This window comes from Crocodylus siamensis, chromosome 1, assembly GCF_052110815.1.
Source record: "Crocodylus siamensis isolate JL-2025a chromosome 1, ASM5211081v1, whole genome shotgun sequence".
NCBI classification, from domain to species: Eukaryota; Metazoa; Chordata; order Crocodylia; family Crocodylidae; genus Crocodylus; species Crocodylus siamensis.
In genome coordinates, this window is record NC_143395.1 from 303,208,120 (window position 1) to 303,227,135 (window position 19,016).

Here is a 19,016-nt window from a genome sequence, read left to right on the forward strand (position 1 = left end):
GTATGGCACTGGAGCCAGGGCAGAGCCATGATCTACACTTACAGGCCCCTGTGATTAGTATGAGTTCTGTGGACAGGGGCATGTAGGGAGCAGATTGTGGCTCTGCCCTGGCTCTGGCCCTGTGTTGTCACCACCACAAGCGCCCCATATGCAGCTCCCTGCCCTACCTGTGCTGCTCCTGGCTGGTTTCCAGGGAGACCCTGGGAGCAAGGTGCCCTGACAGCACAGGGCTAGGGTCCCGTTCTGTGGCCCTGTGCTGTCACAACCCAGCCACTCCTGGGGTCTCCAGCAAGACTGGCCAGGACACACACCGGGGGGGCGGGGCGGGTGCTGCTGAGAAATGGAGTCTGGCTCCTTTCCAGGTCCACCATTTTGCCCACCCACGGATTAGATTAAGAATACCATTTGGTTCATAAGTGGAACCACTCTGCAAAGTGTCTGTATGTGTGGTGAAAAGCTGGGTAGTCTCCTCATTCCCCAGGCTTTTTTAAGATTGTTACAGCATAGAATCTTAGAGAAGTAGGGCTGTAAGGGACCTTCAGAAATCATTTAGATCAACCTCCTGCCTGAGGCAGGATCATCACTATCCAAATCTTCCTAGAATATAGGCATAGCTATTCCTGGATCATCCTGATCAATGCCTGTCCAGCCTCTTCTTTAAACACCTCCAATGATGGAGCGTCCAGCTTTCCTAGTTAATCTAATCCGCTACCTCGCTGTGTGAAGAAGGAGGTTTAGATTGGATATCAGGAAAAACTGTACTGCAGCTTCAAGCAATTGGACTGTCCTGGTCTTAGCAGCAAGAGAGAGAAGCTATTTTCCCTCTTCTTTATAGCAGCTTTTCAGGTATTTGAAGCTTGCTGTCATGTCCTCTCTTAAGAATCTTTTCTGCAAACTGTACATCCTTATTTCCTTCAGCGTCTTATTCTATGACTTGCCTTCCAAGCCCTTTATCACTTCTGTTACCTGCCTCTGGACCCTCTCTAAATTTTCCAGCTCCTTTTTAAAATATGGAGCACAAAATTGCACATAGCACACTAGAGAACGCCCAACCTGTGCCAAGTAGAAAAACGCTATCACTGCCCATATCTTGAACCTAATGCTTTCGTGGATGTATCGCAAAACCATATTCACTTTTTGTGCAGCTGCATCAAACTGCACACTCGTATTAATTCTGTGATCTACCCAGACTGAAATCCTTCTCTGTAGTGCTGCCGTCCAGCCAGGTGTCGCCCATCTTGTATTTGTACTTCTGATTTTTCTTCCTGAGGTATATATAGAACCTTACACTTGTCTGCATTGAACTTCATTCTGTTAGTTCCAGCCCAGCTTTCCGACCTGTCATGATCCTTCCGAATTCCACTTCTGTCCTTCAAGATGTTTGCAGTCTTTTCCAGTTTGGTGTCATTTGCAAATTTGCTCAAAAAGGCTTCTTATATCCCGACCCAAATCATTCATAAATATGTTAAATAGCATTGGACCCACAACAGACTCCTGTGAGATTTCCCCTCAAAACCTCCTGCCATTCTAACATGTATAACTACCTTTGCTCAGAGTTGTCATCATTTGTCTATCCACCTTGTAGTTTTGTCTACCCAACAGTTCTCCAGTTTGTTTATGAGAAGATCAAGCGGGACCTTGTCAAAATCCTTGCTGAAGTCCAAATGCACAATATATCAACTGCATTCCCTTCATCTGCACAAATAGTTACTTTGTCAGAGAAGCAAATCAAGTTTCTTTGACACAATTTCTCAGTAGTAAATCCATGTGGCTGCTTATGGTCAGCTTTTCCTCCTTCAAATGCTTGTAAATGGACTTCCTTAGGATATGCTCCAGTAACTTCCTGGGTATTGAGGTGAGGCTAACTGGTCTATAGTTTCTCGGGTCCTCCTTTTTGAAACAGGGGTTCTATATGGGCCCCTTTCCAGTCCTCTTATACCTTGCCTGTCTCCCATGACTTCATACATATTATTGCCAAGGGCTCCATGATCACCTTTGCCACGTTCTGCTCTTAGCTTCTTTTCTGGAACCAAGGAACAAGTGAATGTGTTTGACATACAAGGCATCACCACCAACATTCTCCCAACCCTGTCCTTCTGAAATGAAGTGTAGCCCTCAATGTTGACATTACAGTCATAAGAACTTTCCACCAGGTCTCTAATACCAATCAGATCATAGTTCGCATGGACTGACTTCCAGTTCTTCTTGTTTATTCCCCATACTTCTTGCATTTGATTGCATAAATTGGATGCATCTCAACTTACTTGTTTCCCTTTTGCATCACCTTTTGCTGTCCTGTGGCTCTCAAGCCCTGTTCCAGAGCTGAGCTGCTGCTTTCAGTCCTTTCCCCTCTGTATGGTTTGCTGTGTTGCTGGAGGGTTTTGTTCAGCCCATCCTCTGCAGAACCTACTTTAAAGCCCTCCTTACTAGACTGGCTAGACAGTGCCCAAAAATGCTCTTTCCAGTTTTGGTCAGATGGATCTTATCTCTTATAGCAGTCCTTCCCAGAACATCCATCTGTTGTCAAAGAATCCAAAGCCAACACCACAGTCTCAACCACATGCTTATTTCTGTGATCTCTGCCTGGGCTTACTTCAGTGGTCTATGCCTGGGCTTTTATGCCTATAAGTTCATCAGGGGGGCACAGAAGGGAATTGGTGAGTATTTATTCACCAAGGCCCCCCCGGGGGTTACAAGAAATAATGGCCACAAGCTAGAAGAGAGCAGATTTAGATTGGATATTAGGAGGAACTTCTTCACAGTTCGAGTGGCCAAGGTCTGGAACGGGCTCCCAAGGGAGGTGGTGCTTTCCCCTACCCTGGGGGTCTTCAAGCGAAGGCTAGATGTGTATCTAGCTGGGGTAATGTAGGCCCAGCACTCTTTTTCCTGCTTATGCAGGGGGTCGGACTCGATGATCTATTGAGGTCCCTTCCGACCCTAGCATCTATGAATCTATGAATTTTGCTTTCCAGGGAAAGGATTGATAAGAGTGCCACTTGTGCTCCCAGCTCCTTAACCCTCTTACCAAGAGCCTGATGGTCTCTTGACCTGCTCAGTGTTGTTCCTGGCAACTTTTTGTTTCGAAAAAAAGCCAAACCAAGCAGGGTGCGGGGCTTGGGGCAAATCAGCCCATGTGGGACCCCACCCCTGCTCCAATCCCACACGTCCCAGGCCTGAAGAAGCTGCTGCCACCATGGACAGCATCAGTGTGGGGTGGGGCCCTAGCAAGCGGCTGGATGCAAAGCAAGCAGTGGCAGCGCAGAGTCACTGCTTGCTCTGGTCCGCCCAGCTCTGTGGGGCCCCCCCCAAAGCACATTGCCCGGAGCAATCGCCCCAATTTTCCTCCCTCCAGGGTTGGTCCTGGTTTCAAAGGAGCACTGAAAACGTCTTTAAATTACTGTTAATAAGGGCTGAATTTAGAATGGAGATGTAGTGAAAGGCAGGGTTTTTTTGTTTTTAGAGAATAAATGAGTTCCTTGTGTGAGGATTGGTTTTATTCTGCCACTTGTGCAGTATGCAGTCTTTCATTCTGATTTCCTCCTTAGTATCAAATTGAGTTACTCTTGCATGACCACACCTAAATACCTTTTTTTCTTTTTGATACACACCAACAGAGAGAATTTTTCTTTCAGGGCCAGCTGTTTCAAACCTACCAGTGAAGAACTTGAGAGAACGGAGAAACAACACTGACCTCCTCCTCCTTGATATGCATGCTGTCACTAGAGAAGAGGGAGAAGGAATGGAAACAACTGATACAGAATCAGTCTCTTCTGCCACTACTCACATACCATCACTGGAACAACTTCTTAATTCTCCTGAAGCAAAAGCTGGTAAGAAAATAATTTAGGCTACTTTAAAGTAGATAACAATTTAAAATGGAATTAACATGACTCGGTACACTAATAGGGTGCCAGAAAAAAATTCTCTCGTCATCCTGAGGTATTTTTCACCTTCTTCCTCTCAATTCCCACTTACTTTTTTTTTTCCTGGTGTTTGGACACTGCTGCCAGAGGAACCATTTCTATTCCAGGAGATGGCTGAAATTTGAGAACAGTCCAAAAAAGTTTGAGATATGGACTTGGATTCCTTTTACAAGTCTTTTATCTATTTGAAGAGGGACCACTGCCTAAATTTTGCTATAGGTTTTAATGTGTTCTGGCTTCCAAGATTTTCTTAAATGTCTATCTCCTACATCTAGAATTTCAGTGAGGAGCAGAGCAGATGATGAGTAAGCAGATAAACAGTTGGAGGAATTGTGCATATGGAAAGGAAGGACAGCTCAGTGCTGCCTAGGGGTCTGGTTTTTTTTCCTATACATTTCCTATGAAAGTCGAAAACAAAACTTCCATTTGCCTTAATGTTAAAATAGCTCAAAGAAATCTGGAGATCACCAGTATCTTTTCAGGAGATCACCATTCCTTTTTCAGGGAAATACAGTCCAAGGTTGATAACTGTGACTTTGCTGTGGAGGTCTTACCAAGTAGGGAAGTGGAAAAAATATATAGCAAGCAGCTACTAATAAAGAGATAGCAAGGAGGTCATCAGATGTTTCTTGAGGGGAAAAATTAAGAACGTAGATAATGGAAGACACCGTAAACAGTAAAACATATTTTGATAGAGCCTAACATGGCCCATGAGGCCCCTTAAACTTTGGTTCTGCAGTTCTTTTTGGTACTTGTTTTTCATTTGTTTATGTGCATGCACAAAAATTTCACACGCCCACTGATACCAGCAAGACAATCAGTGAAATTGTTGGTGGTAGTGAAACCTGACCATTTATAGTTTCTTATTAGTAGGTCTTGGTGTCGTCTGTAACTGTGAATGACCTTGAGTCATTAGGACTAGTGATTTCTCCTTACTACAAAATAATTGTTTGAAAAATGAAATCGCAGAGCCATCTTCATGGCAAACCGAGCTCAGCAAGGAAGAGCTACTACAGAAGCTGAACACAACAACAAAGAGTGCTGATCATTTGAATGGACTGCTTCGTGAATCAGAAGCAACAAATGCAATCTTAATGGAACAAATTAAGGTTAGTAAGCTTGATGCAGCTCTGATTTACTGCCTCGGTGACCCAAAACGCGTCCTTAGGACCATAATCTGTGATTCAAACCTGACGCATTTAGAAATGTGATGAGATGCAAAATGTAATTGCCTATTGTTTTTGTTAAACTCTCTCAAATTCCTCAAGTTTACCTAATGCTTTCAAATTGTCTTGTTTTTGTCAGCTTTTTCAAATACTGTATTTACTAAAATACAGGATGAATTTCTTTCCCTGTAATTGGCATCTGGGAAGAAGGCTCCTCATCTTACTGCGTACAAGGAGGTTTCATGAAACACATTGACAGCAGTTTAACAATAGACAAAACAGTATGTGCTCAGCAACAGAAATCAGTTACAAAGTTGATTAAATGCAGCAAACACTGAGCACCACTATAAAACACGTGGCCCACATTGGGCAGATATGCTGGTTAGAACCTAATGAAAGGATGAGTGAATACAGCCTATCTGAATACAATATGTGGTAGTGCCCGTTAAATGGAATGCTCCTCACTGCCAGCTCTTTCAAGTCATAGTGAGCCACTATATTGCATCAATTTTTACTTCCTCTTCATTCCCACTGCTGAGCTGCACCTTTATTTCTCATTTCTAGCTATTCCTGTTGCTTCACCAGCCTTAAATGCCTGGCAAATATAATAAAATGGGGCCCCAAACAGATCACTCAGAATCCCTCTGTTGTGTTTTTTCTCTCAGCCTGTTACATATTAGTGTGGCGCCCTGCCTTCTGTGAAGTGGAGCTAGATCAGGTTACCCTGTGCCTCCCTCATCTGTACATAAACTTCTGGAGTGTGCCAGGACTTGTGACAAGAACACCTGGTTCCAGTCATGAGTGGGGGCTAATTATCACATTGGTAATTGTGGGTGTTATCTGGAGTACGCCCACATACTGAGCAGTGCTGAGCTTTGGGATCACTGTAGCTTGAAATTCTGTTGGGCCTCACCAGAGTCATCTCATTGAATTGTGTGGTTTGGACTAATACCATGCATAATTTTTACTACATATAAGTGAATGCCAAAGTGCTGCTCAAAAGTGTGTTTATGAAGTACCAGTACTAAAACTTGCAGAAGTTTTGTTTTGTTTTGTTTTTCTGAAAAGGTAACATGCATCAATTCTGGAAGAGTTCAGTGTGTAGGTGCTATATGCAAATGTCTACAGCCATGTTTAATTTGAAGGTTACTGTTTTCAAATTTTCTTCTCACTTCTATGTGTGCAAAGAGAGTAGGGTCTGACACTAGAGAGGGGCAAGGGCTGCCATGGTAAAAAGTTGGGAAGCAGAGAGGAAAGGAGTTACTTGACACCCCCAGGTTTATTTTCCCTGCTGTAGCAGTGGGAGAGGGACAAATTCAAAGTAGACTTCCAATAATGAGATTCTATACATGGAAAATTATAACATTTATAAATTTTCCATGTATAGAATCTAATTATTGGGGGATCATCTTAAAGTCAGGGTCATCTTCTATATAATGCAATATTTCCTTGGATGCTTTCAAAAATGTGAACTGGAATATGTGCAAAAAGTCAGTTCTTAATGTGCAAAAAAAGTCGTCTTTCATTTTTAGACCAAGCACAATACACAAAGAGAATGCTCAGAAGGGATCTGTTCTGGCAGTGCAAACTCTGTTACGCTCCTATTCCACTCAGGAAGGCACATAGCTGTTAGGTGCAGAAAAACATAACTAATGATTAGTGCTTGAGGAGGGAGAAGGAGTGCCCCATTGATGTTTCTTCATTAGGTAAAATGGATTTAGAGCAGGGGATGGGAAGGAGCAGAGGCCAGGGCCAGAACCCAGAGCCTCTTCTCTTTCATGGCAGTGTCTGACTCATCAAGCCACAGAACCAGGCTCCTTCTGACTTGCTCTTCTGACCCCACATGCCGCCTCCTTTTGGCTGCCCAGGGGTCCAACTTCAACATGATGGTTAGAGGGTGCTCCTGGCAGTGTCCATGGCCTGGAAATAGAAGCAGTTTTGCCAGGTAGTGGGAGACAAGTTCAAATCCTCTCTGGCTGCTGGGGCCAAAATCCTGTTTTCCACTTCCTTGTCAAGCATGGTAATAACTAGTCTGTTGGGCTAAGGGGTGGGAGGGTCTTCATTTTATGGCATCAGTTTCTGTGATTAATAATTTGAGTGTTTGTACTGTTGCAGTTTGTAAGTAGCCAGAGTGGATCCTTTCTGCTTGTTATGCGCAGAAAAGCATGGTGGGACATATAGTAAGATCTGAAATCCACAGAAGTGTTTTGTAGTCAATCATGTAAAAAACAAAGAAGTAAAATATTGGCAACTCTTCCTTATAACCTTTTACTGTAAAACTCCTACACAAAGGTATTCATGTAATCCTAAAGAGGTTAAATGAATTCTGGACTTTCTCCAAAGGCCTGGATAAAATACAGGTATAGAGAATATTATGCCATCTCTAGGTCAAGTGGGACTTTCACCCAGAAGACCTCATTCTTTATACAGGTAAACGTGTTCAGTGCCATATTGCCTGTATAATTCATACATGCTGTGTTTCTCCAAGTAGCCTCTTCAGCTGATCATATTTATAAAAATCAAGTAAATAATATTTAAAGGTTTCTTTGTGTCTGCAGCTTCTTAAGAATGAAATAAGGAGACTGGAAAGGAACCAAGAGCGAGAGAAATCTGTTGCTAATCTAGAATACTTGAAAAATGTTCTGCTGCAATTCATATTTCTGAAATCAGGAAGTGAAAGAGAGAGGCTGTTGCCAGTAATAGATACCATGTTGCAGCTCAGCCCTGAAGAAAAGGGAAAGCTTGTTGCAATCGCTCAAGGTATGTACAGTATTTCTTTTATTACCAATACATCATCACAAAGAAGAAAAGTAAAAGTAATAATAAAGAAAACCAAAAGGTTTTGACTTCCTTTTTATTCAGCTCCTCCAGAAAAACAAATTTGAAGAATGTGATGCAAACAGGTTAGGAATAAAATGATGCTACTCAGTTAGAAGGGAATTAAAGTATTGCTATTTCTCATTGAACAGGACTAAAAGCAAAAGCCTAAATAAAATTCTCTAAGGTGTAAATAAAAACTTTGAGAGACCTTTCTTTCATGTTAAATTGTGTAAAACTCCATCACTTCCTTAGTCTTCCCTAAAGAGACATTTCTTCGTGTTTTTTTTTTAACCATCTGCCTGCATTTTTTCCCCAGCCAGTTCCACTGTTGACTAGTCAGTGAATTGAAGATCTCTTTCAAATTGGGATGAGGATAAAGCTTCCTGTGAATTGATTTTCATGATACATGCTCCACAAAAATGTAGGAGCTATTCCAATTTATTAAAAGCCATTTGGCATAGTAAATGACTGAAACTAATGATTAACAACTAGTTTTGAAACTTTATTCCACAAATATATGAGGGGCAAGAATTTCTTAGAGTGATATCTTTTTTTGGATCAACTATGCTGCTTCTGACTTCCTGTGATCAGAGAACTGATGGCAAACATCTTGCATTTGAAAGCTTGTCTAACTTTATCCCAACTATGTAGTTGGTCCAATAAATGATGTTATCCTAAGGCAGGAGTTGTCAACCAGAGGTAGGTGTACCTCTAGGGGTACTTAGAAAGGTCATAGCAGGTATGCACGGGGAGGCAGCTGGTCAGGATTAGAGTGCTCCCTGGGGAATGGCGGTGGCATCTCCCCTGGTGCATTCCTGTACTTTGCTTCTTACCTGGGGGAGGGAAGCACCAGGTGCCACCAGCTCCACACAGCACACTGCAGCACCTCCTCACCCCCACCAGAGCCCATTCTCTGTGCCCGCTCCCAGGAACAGGGCTGGGGGGCAAGGGCAGCAGCACCCCTCTGTGTGTCATGCATGTGCCAGCCAGATGGGGGTAGAGGGGCTCGCACACAGCGCCACCCACCACTCGGCACCACTTTCCCACAGCTGGTCTTGTATACAGCTCTGCAGGCTGCTGATAGACAGTGCACAATTGTGTGGGTGCAAGGCCCAACAGCAGCCTGCAAAACTGCACATGCGACCGTCTGTGGGAAAGTGGCTCAGGGTGGTGGCAGTGGCAGCTATTGCATGTGAGCTCCCCGCCCTTGGTCAGCCGGCAGAGGGGCACTACTGCCCTCATGTCCCCACCCAGCCCTGCTCCTGGGAGCAGGTATGAAAACACCCCCCTCCCCCCTTGCCATTCTCAATCTGATCCCCCCCAGTCCCTTCCCTCTCCCCCACCCTGCCCCCTCCCCTCCCACACTTATTTGCTGGTGTGTGTGTCAGCCTGCCCACCCAGCAGCAGCAGACACATGGCATTGAGCAGCTCTTGGGGCAGCAGCAGCAGGGTGCAGACTCCAGCCTGCAGCAGCAGCTGCCTGTGCCCCCTAGATCTGCACGTGGGGCAGATGCCCCGCAGGCCTCCACCAGGGTGTGCACAGCAGCAGGAGCCACCCCCCCTCCCTGCACCTCCCGGACGAATCGCTTTTGTGGCTCTGTCCTGCATTTCACCCCGGCTGTGGAGCACCTGCCCCTGTCCCAGACCCATTCCTACTCCCTCCCTCACCATGGGGGCCTCAATCTGCCCCCACCACCCTGCCCCTTAACAGCGAGAAAAAAATATAAAGGGGTACGTGAGCTGAAACTTTGAGGCAGAAGAGGTATACTTGTTAACAAAAGGTTGAAAACTTCTGCCCTAAGGAATCCTTGGCTCTTGCATAATTTCTGGACCATCATGGCTACAGTGTTACATGTACCTTCCACAAATACAAGAATTGTCTAGGAAAAAATTTCAAGCATTTTAAGAGGTAAGGTTTTTATGTGTAATGTCTCTTATTGGACCAACTGCATGATTGAGATGGATTAAATAAATTCTAGACTAAATTTTCTCCAAAAGTCTGGCTAAAATATGGACATATAGTGTATGTTTTGCCATTCTGAGATACAGCTGCATGGTATTGCAGTATTCTGGTACCCAAAAGCTTGTCTAAGTCTTTCTCAACCATTCGCTTGGTCCAGTAAATGAGAATCACGCACAGAAATCCATGCCTCTTGCATATTTCCTGAACTGTCATGGCTACAACACTTAAACACTTTACTTAAATGCTACCAAGCATATTAAAAGAATGTATTAAGCAGTCTGCTCCTTTATAATAAATGCTTAGGCCTCAGATTGGATGGATTCTTTCCCATTTGCAAAACACTTTACATATTATCTTGTTCACAACATCTTTATATAGAGATTGACATGGTCTTTGTCATTAACAATTTTCTGTAAATGTTAGTTGTACTGTGCACTCTTCATGCCAACTTAGAAAAGACCAGTTACTAATGAACATGAAGAGAAAGGAAGTGATATCATGAAAAGGTATAGACAAACTAATTCTCCATGTGAGAGGATTTATATTTTGAATGGCAAGTCAAAATTCTGTATTTGAATACAGCTGCTCTTGCACTTCTTAAACAGAGCTCATTACAGTCTAAAGGCCTCTTTTGAAGTCTGTAGAAGTTAGAAAGAAGAGGCCAGTTTTATTTCTCTGTCAGTTGCAGGTTTCTTAAGTATCCTAAATAAAGAATGCAATACAGTGGTATTTATTTGAATATGGTAGCTATTTCTCATAGTGCATATTGAAAACTTGTGCCTGAAGTGTTACTGCTTAAAAGTAATGTTTTGGTTTTCATGCAATGTGCCATCAGTCAGTTCACTGTTAATAGCTTCAGTGCTGGTGAAAACTGAAGTTTTATCTTTTTCCATTTCTTTTCCCCCTTTCCTGCAGGTGAAGAAGAAAGTGCTTCACGACCTTCTGGGTGGGCCTCATACCTTCACAGTTGGTCAGGACTTCGATGAGGCAACAGAAAAGCTGAATCTTCAATACTTACATTCCATGATTGCACTAAGAAAGAAATGCTAATATACAAGAATGAAGCATACATAAATAGCAGTGGCAGTTTTATTTTTTTTCAAACTACCTGCAGCAGCATATGTTAACCTAAGAATTAGAGTAGAAAGTTTTTAAAGAGTTTACTATATTATTTTCTGACTTCAGTAAACTATACTTTTTTGTCATAAACATTTCAGATTAAATAAGCTTGTGATTGAGAATAAAATGTAGGATTAAAAAGTGTCAAACTGGTCAGAACTTCCAGTTTTATCATTTAAAATGGAGCATCATTTAAAAACTGAAACAATACTAAAATATTTTTAAGACTTAAAAACCCTTGCTGACGAGAAATGAAGCAAATTAGCAACCTGCATTGTCATTACACATTAAAAGAAGCATAAAATCAAACTTTTTCCTCTGCATGGTGATGTTTACAAAATATTGCACTGCAGACACTTTGGAGATGAAGGGCATTTTCTTTTTCACTTCAGTTATTTTTTTAGTCTCAGATTGCAGTGAAAAAAAATTAAAATACAAGTCCTAAGGTGTGAGAAATGTAGTGGCTCTGATAACATCTCATGTTTGTGTTACGTGGGCTCATAGGGGTTTCCTGATGCTCATGGTTTGTTTTAGAAAGTTGCATCAGCCTCCCCTAAGAGTCAGTGGCATAAGCAAGTTGAAATAGTAGGAGAAATAACTTAATCTAAAGTCTTTCTTTCTCTGAGCGTGGAACATTCATAGGGAGTCTAAAGCCAAACAATGCAAATGGTACCTACTGCTTGTAATGGTCGTGTTGTTAAATGACTCTCAATATAACTGCTGGCAGAAGAGGGGGAGAATACTTTCCTGTGAAAATGTTATCACTGTATGTGGTGTATAATTTCCTTAAGCAAACTTCATTCCATTCTCACTCTTCCACATTCCACCTATCCCTTGTGGTCAAGTGATATGTGCTTTTAAGTCCTTTAATTTAATGGCATTTCTGGAAAGTGTACGGGAGCAATATCTGCAAGAAAGAAAGGAATGTTATTGGGTCTGGGTGTAGCTGTTCCCCTGTCTACTGGGCCAGAGTGATTTTAGCACTGTGTGAGGACCCATCAGAACAGAAGAGAGAAAAGACTGGGTACCAGCCAAGAAGAATAGATATACACTTCTTAAATAGGCTCTAGTTGTGGAATCTTAATTGGCTCATAAATGAGCCAGAAGGGGTATCTGGTTTATCTTCCTATGTGTAACACAGTAAATGCACCCATTATAAACAAGGGCACTCTTTCAGCTTCTGTCTTCTGTTCTGTGTTTTCTGTCTTTCCTCCTAACCCATTCTTTCTCTCTCCTCTATATATTCCACAGTTGTTATCTGAGTGATTTGTTATTTGTGTTAAGCACCTGCAGTTTTTCCTGCCACCAAGAGTCTTTGAGTTGTATATCTCCCCTTAGTATTCCCTTTCCCTCTGATATTCTGGTATGTAGTATTAAAGCTACTTCTTTGACCAGAGGACAGGAAAGATATAAACTTAAACGAACATTATTCCTTTCTCTACTGTAGATATTGCTGTTATTTTCTATACTAAGCAAACACTAATCGAGAGGCCCGGGGTAGGAAAGAGGGCAACCTAGGGGTATGCCTACTCCCTTAATAACATAATACTTATGTGGATTATATTTAATCTGCCTGTAAGAGTAGCAAGCAGAATTAGGTTGTTCTGAAAACAGAATCTCTTCGTAAGAGTGCTTATCAAACTGGAAGTGACTAAATGCCAATGACTATCTCCGTTTCCTGTGTTTATTCCAAGTTGTCAGCTTAATATATGTTCTTACTACTTCTACTACTTACAGTTAGTGCTGAAAATCAACAGTTCCTGGAGTGAATTTGATTCCTTTTTGATGCAGTCCAGTACTAACATATTTTAAGTTCTATTTGCAAACTCTTCATGGGTCATACATGATCCAGAAAAGAGCTGGCTTGATTTTTTTAGCTCCTAGACTGAATTTGCAGGATTGGCAGCTAGAAAAACCATCTTGAGCAATTGCTATTTTGAAAGTAGAGATAAGTATGTAGTACTTTTTAGTCACTTTTCAGTCCACATCTACATCTTCAGAGATTTTGTTCCAGGTCATTAAATATAAATTCACAACTCACTGTGATTTTCATTTTTTAAAATAGCCAGAAGGAGTGGAGAGTTTTCAGATCACTATACCAAAAATGCAAGTAATTTCTTTTCCTTCTGTAATTTAAAAAATAGAAGAGCATGAGTGAAATAGTATAGCTTCAAATATATTCAGCCAAAAACTTGCTGCTGACAGTTTTCTGCACAATGCCTGCTCAACTTTCTTTGTTAAATAGCTGTGAAAAATGAACCTGTTTCTTTTAAATGCATATATTTCAGACCCTAAGACCCATTTATTTAATTCTATAAAATGTGAATGAAGTATGCAAACAGCATACAGTGTAACATTTGCTGTATTAAATAGAAGTTGTTTAATTTCAAATTTTTGAGATGTAAGCTCACAGTTCTAGTTTAAACTCTGATATTGTACTCTTGAGTGTAATTTACACCTCTTGCATGATATATTTTTTCTACAAAGGAAGATAACCGAGGCCTTGAAAGAGTAATGTAAAGAATATTTTAATAATTGTCATTAATCATTTATCTAATGTGTATTCTGTAGCTAAGATTGTCATGTTTTCAGAATTTGTCTTCCATCAGATAATGGAAGAAATGTCTGATGCAAGTAAATGTCTGGGTCTTAAATACTTATAGTAAATGGAATTAAAAAGAGGTGAGGACTGGAAGTGGGATTATTTTGCACAGTAGATATATTTTATATTTCATGAATTTTAAATATTTATAATGTTAATACACCACATCATTGTGGCTCAAATTCCAAGAAACACATTTAAAATTAAAGTTGGCATTCCTGTTCACTGTTGCCTTTTGCTGCTCTCCCTCTGTTTCCTTTTAAGGGCAAGTGTTGGCTCTGCTTTTAGGTTTTGTTCCATTTACTGTTTTTACAGTGTCACATATTAGTTTGTTTACACTATTGTTAGACGATGGAAACCCTGCCCCAAAGAAGTCACAAGCTCATGACCAAATTGTGGCCCTTCTACCATGATGAGGAAGATATGAAGAGCAAAAAGAAGGGCAAAAAGCCATTCTTCCTGTCTTTGGCCACCTGTGACTTCAGGGGCTGTAGATGGTAAAAGGGAGTGCCTCGATCCTCCAAGCAGGGAGAGACCTTGGTGGGAGGAGAGTGTCTGCTTAGAACTGGGCCTCTGTTACCTCATAATTGGAAAGCAGCAGGGTGACTGCTACCTATACTTCAGGAGTCTCACTGTGCAGTGCACACCCTTCTGTTGCCTTTCAGTGTGTTATGCGGTTGTGCTCATGGGCAGAGGCGACCCGAGCAGGGAGCAGGACATGGGGCAAATCAGCCCGTGCAGGGCCCTGCTCCAATCCTGGACCCAGAGAAGCTGCAGCTGGCATCGGCAGTGGGGGCAAGAAGGGGCAGGGGTAGCGAGCAGCTGGACGAGGAGCCGCTGCTCTGCCTGGCTCTGCAGGGCCCCCAAAGCATGGGACACAGAGCGGTCACCCCAATTCGCCCCCACCCCCTTTCAAGGATGGCCCTGCCCATGGGAACAGTTGTACTTTTAAAATCTTATTTGTTACTCTTACGAGAGAGATTAAAAAAAAAAAAAAGTTTGGTTGAAAAAGTGATATCAAATTGTCTGTGCCCCCTCTTATGTTCTATGTGGTGCTCACATTGATAAAATCCAACTTTGCCTGTATGAATGCCTCCCCCCCCCCCAAATGCTTGTTTTCAGTAATTTTGAGTAAAATTTGTTTGGAAAATGGAGAAAGGATTTTTATTCTGCAGTATAATGGTTAGCAGGGGTAGAAGTAGTTGCCTAATATGAGCTTATGTGTATACTACTGAAGTACAGATTTCCCTTGCCAGCTACAGGGGTTAGGTTCCTGAAAGTTCCCATGGTTGGCAAAACTGGCAGGGCTGGGGGAGCAGGGGCTGTGGGTGGGGGGTGAGGGGCACCAGCAGGGTGGATTGATTTAAATCACCACGAGGAAACCCTGGTTTAAATCATTGATTTTAAATCAAGTTTCCCACTGATACTTCTTCACATATTTCTTAAACGATGGTGCAAATCTGATCACTAAAACATGTTAATTTACAACTCAATACAGCATTTTACAACATCTGTCCTTAAACTCTTTTTTTTTTTAATTTTCAAATTTTATTAACTCTAACAGAGTTAATCACAACACTAAACGTACACCGTCCTTAACTTCTACAACTAGATCTCATCTTTCCCACTCCCACTGTCATTTTTATTCATAGACTGAAACAGAAATACAAGTTTTCCTGCTTTTTCTCAACTCCCAGGCGATTTCTTAGCTTTGAGTAAATAATACCAAATGGTGAAAATATTCTCTCTGTGCCTGTAGAAGAAGCTACTGCTGTGAAAAGTTGGCTTAGCAATTGAAGGAACTCTGTTTTAAGATGCGTGGCTAATGATTTTCACTAATTTAGGGAGTGACTTTGTTCAAAACATCATCAGTAAACATGTACTGTTTAAATGGTTCCCCTCCAGCCCTGAAATGTATTATGACTGGCATAACTGAGGAGTGATTTTGAGATGGCAGCATAATCTTCAAAAGTTAGGCATCTACCTTTATATCTGGAGTTGAGACTCTTTGCAAGAAAATGAGATGAAGTTAGTGCTTGATCCATTCGCTTCTTTATTGCCTGCACTTTAACTTTTTTGTTCGGTATTTCTTTCTTCAATGTCTCTTGAAGTGCCTTCCAAATTTTGACAGCTTCAGCAACAATCTCTCTGAAGTTTAAAGCCATGAGTATAGGCTTCAGTATACTGAGCATATCAGCTACATTCCTCTTTAATCCAACATTAGTTACTTTGGATGAGATACTTCCATCTATTTTATCACGGTTTTCTTCACAAATTTTTATGAGAATAGGCCAGTTGTTAATAAATTGTTCAAAACAGTCAACCACAGAACTTCATCAAACATCTTGAGGGAGAACTAGTTTGGATCCTCCTGCTCTCTTCAGAGAAGCTGAAGCGAAATGGTTGTTACGGAAGTATTTTGCAACTTCAACATTTTCTTTTATTCCTGGAGAAGTACTTGCGTCTTTGGCTAAAAGATGCATTAAATGGGCACTGCAGCCATATGTTATTAAGGAGCATCCTTCCCTTTCTTCTTCTAAGTATCTTCTCATCTTTGCCATGTTTGCAGCATTGTCTGTGACAAAACTGCACATGTGACAGTTGAATTTTTGTTCACGGTTTATTACAGTTTCACTGCCAGTTTTAAATATTCTGCTGTGTGGACATTTCCTGATGTATCTGTTGTTTCTGAAAGATGTGCAACCCCATCTTCTGTTGTCACACAGGCACATATCACTGGATCATTGTGTACATTGCTCCACCAATAAAGGCTTAAACTGGCGAATTTCCCCTCAGTATTTCTTGCACACTGTTCAAGTTCCTTCTTATATACTGTATCTAGCAACCTTCCACCAATGTCTGCTCTACCGGGTGGAGTGTAGCCTGGTTGTAAGGACTCAACCATGTCAATGAAGTGTTTATTGTTAATGCGAAAAGGAGCATTTGTGGCATAAATGAACTGAGCAATCTTTTCATCTATGCTGTCTTGTTGGTATTTGCTGGTCCTTGCTACAAACCCATCCATAGTTTTACTCAATGATTGAAAGAAAGCTTTTGCTTTCTACTGATGATAATTTGTTGTCTGAAATGCGTTTAGGTGCAGCACTGCTGCTAAAAGTACCAGCGGAGGACTCTGAATTTGTTGTGGATAGACAGTCAAAGTCTCTTATGGTTGAATGCAATCCTGAAACAAAATGATTTTTGAATAGTCATTCTTCTCAGTTCTTCTCACTCTATTATTCAGTTAATCACTTACATTTCTTTCAGTAAGGGTGCAGATCTGATTCCAAATTACCAAAAAAGCTAAGACTGACTGCACTTTAGAGTGCACTTAATTTTGGACTAAGACCCATTGAACTCACTGGCACTTCTGTTTTTTGAGAAAACAGTATAGGATGGAGTTCCCTTGGAAAAGCTGAGTTATGCTGAAGTAAAATAGGGAATACACTTACGGCATCACTATTATGGTCTGGGGCCATGATGTTCCAAAATAAGGGGCATGTGTTATGTCATATAAAATAAGAAAATGACACTCAGTGGCAACTGGCAACTTTCTCTAACTGCAGCTTTCTGTACCATAAACTTGGGTGATAGATTCTAAACCTAGTTGACTAATTAAACGAGCCATGAGGATTAGCTAAGCTAAACCTTTTTTTCTAGCAACATCCAACATGGAAAACAGCTTGGGAATTTACTTGTTAAAACAAACTTATACTGAAAGGCACAGAAAGAGTCTGAAAGAATGATGCATTGCAAAGTGAATTATTTAATTTACTAACCAGTTGATCCACATTGTTCTTCAGACATATCCACATCTTCATCCACATTATGTTCTCCCAATAAGCATTTTTCATTATAATGTTTCATTCTTGCAACTAGGCCTTGTATCTCCTTCTTGCACTGCTTACACTTGCCATGTTTTCCTTTTTTACCCAGGGAAGGAAGTTCTTCAAAATATTCCCAGATAGGGTCTCTCTTGCACCCAGAAGCCATGACAGCTTTTCTGTGGCAAGAGTGTGGGAGAATATAGGAAGGTGCACGTGTACCACTGAACAATGTCTTCCCTTGTTCTTTCCAGTCCGCTCCACTGTTCCTCTCTACTCTGCTTCTGTCCTTTCCTATATTGTCTCTCTGTCTTTAAGATGGTCTCTTAACTAACTCCCCTGCCTTGCTTGGCCCAGCTCCACCACCACACAAGCACAGAACAACAATCCTACCCAGCCTGGGTCTTTGCACGTGTGACTTTGGTCTGCTGAGAAACAGAAACTGAAAGCCCAAACCTTTCAAGAAGCAAGAGCTGGTAGTTAGGGTGGACAGACAGACTAGAGCCATTTTCATGAGATGAAAAACTGAAATGAATGCTCGTGTTTGACTGGTAGGTAACTCAATGTGTGTGAGTGTGACAGAGCCATTAATTCATTTTTATGAGACTGTAAGTGTAGCTTTAGTATGTTTGTGATGATATTTAATTGTAACTTATTTTTTAAACGAGAAATTTAGTATTTTATTGATGATTTAAAAAAAAGTAATCTGATTTTAAATTTTAAAAAATCTGATTTTTTTCCCCCTGGGTACAAGCAAGACTCTGGTGGCTGTGGGGAGTGAGAGGTATGAGGGAGCCATGGTGGGTATTTTCCAACTGTACCCTCCTCCCCCTTCTCTGAAGCATGGATACACAAAGCCATGGTTGGCAAGGGAAACCTGTACTGGCGTAATCTATAATGCACGGAGGAGAAAAAGGTAATTTTAAATCTAATTTTAAATGCATCTTATTGAGAGAAAATATAACTGAATTTTCAAAAAGATTGCTTTTGTTACTTGTTTAAAGTATTTTGCTAGATAGTAAATAGCTGGCTTTCAATATTTTTGAGATACTTAGGAAAAAATGGTGTGGTGGTGTGAGGCCTTCTCCAACCTGAAACTTGAACATGTTCAAGTTGTTTCAAGCTATTCATGGACATAATTGTATACCCCTGTCCCTCTACCAGTCCCCTAGTTTGTATTTCTTGGATAGGAGTATACCTACCTATAACATCCATACATTAGCAACTGACAGTGGATATTGCAGCTATTCTACTGATGGGTAGTGCATTTTCTCTTGTGGCTGTAAACCAATGTTAGACTTGCAGGTCCCGCCACAGTGGTCACAGATATACATGGCATTAGAAACTACTGTACTGACAGGCTGTTTCCTTCAATCATATTTCTGTTGTAATTCAAGTGACCATTTCTCATCATGATGTTGGACTCCATGATTGAGAAGGGAGTGCCCCTTCGTCCTGTCTCCTGCTAAGGCCTCCCAAAGCTTTGAGTTGATTCCAAAAGCCAGACATCTTTGAAGTGCAGTTTCAGGTGCCCTACACTTCTCTCTCCACCTGTACAGGTTTTCCTTCTGGATGCACCCATTTCCATCTTATGAAGAT

The 19,016-nt window shown here is 41.4% G+C and overlaps 1 protein-coding gene across 1 annotated transcript in view; it reads left to right on the forward strand.

Annotated features, from left to right (window-relative positions):
• Nucleotides 1-13,823, forward strand: part of GCC2 (GRIP and coiled-coil domain containing 2) — a 56,977-nt gene extending 43,154 nt beyond the window's left edge. Inside the window, exons 20-23 of the mRNA XM_090021275.1 lie at nt 3,633-3,830; nt 4,893-5,032; nt 7,648-7,849; nt 10,788-13,823. Coding sequence (XP_089877401.1) covers nt 3,633-3,830; nt 4,893-5,032; nt 7,648-7,849; nt 10,788-10,858 — 611 coding nt within the window. The 3' untranslated portion in view covers nt 10,859-13,823. The remainder of the gene's footprint in view (nt 1-3,632; nt 3,831-4,892; nt 5,033-7,647; nt 7,850-10,787) is intronic.
• The last annotated feature ends 5,193 nt before the right edge of the window (nt 13,824-19,016 follow it).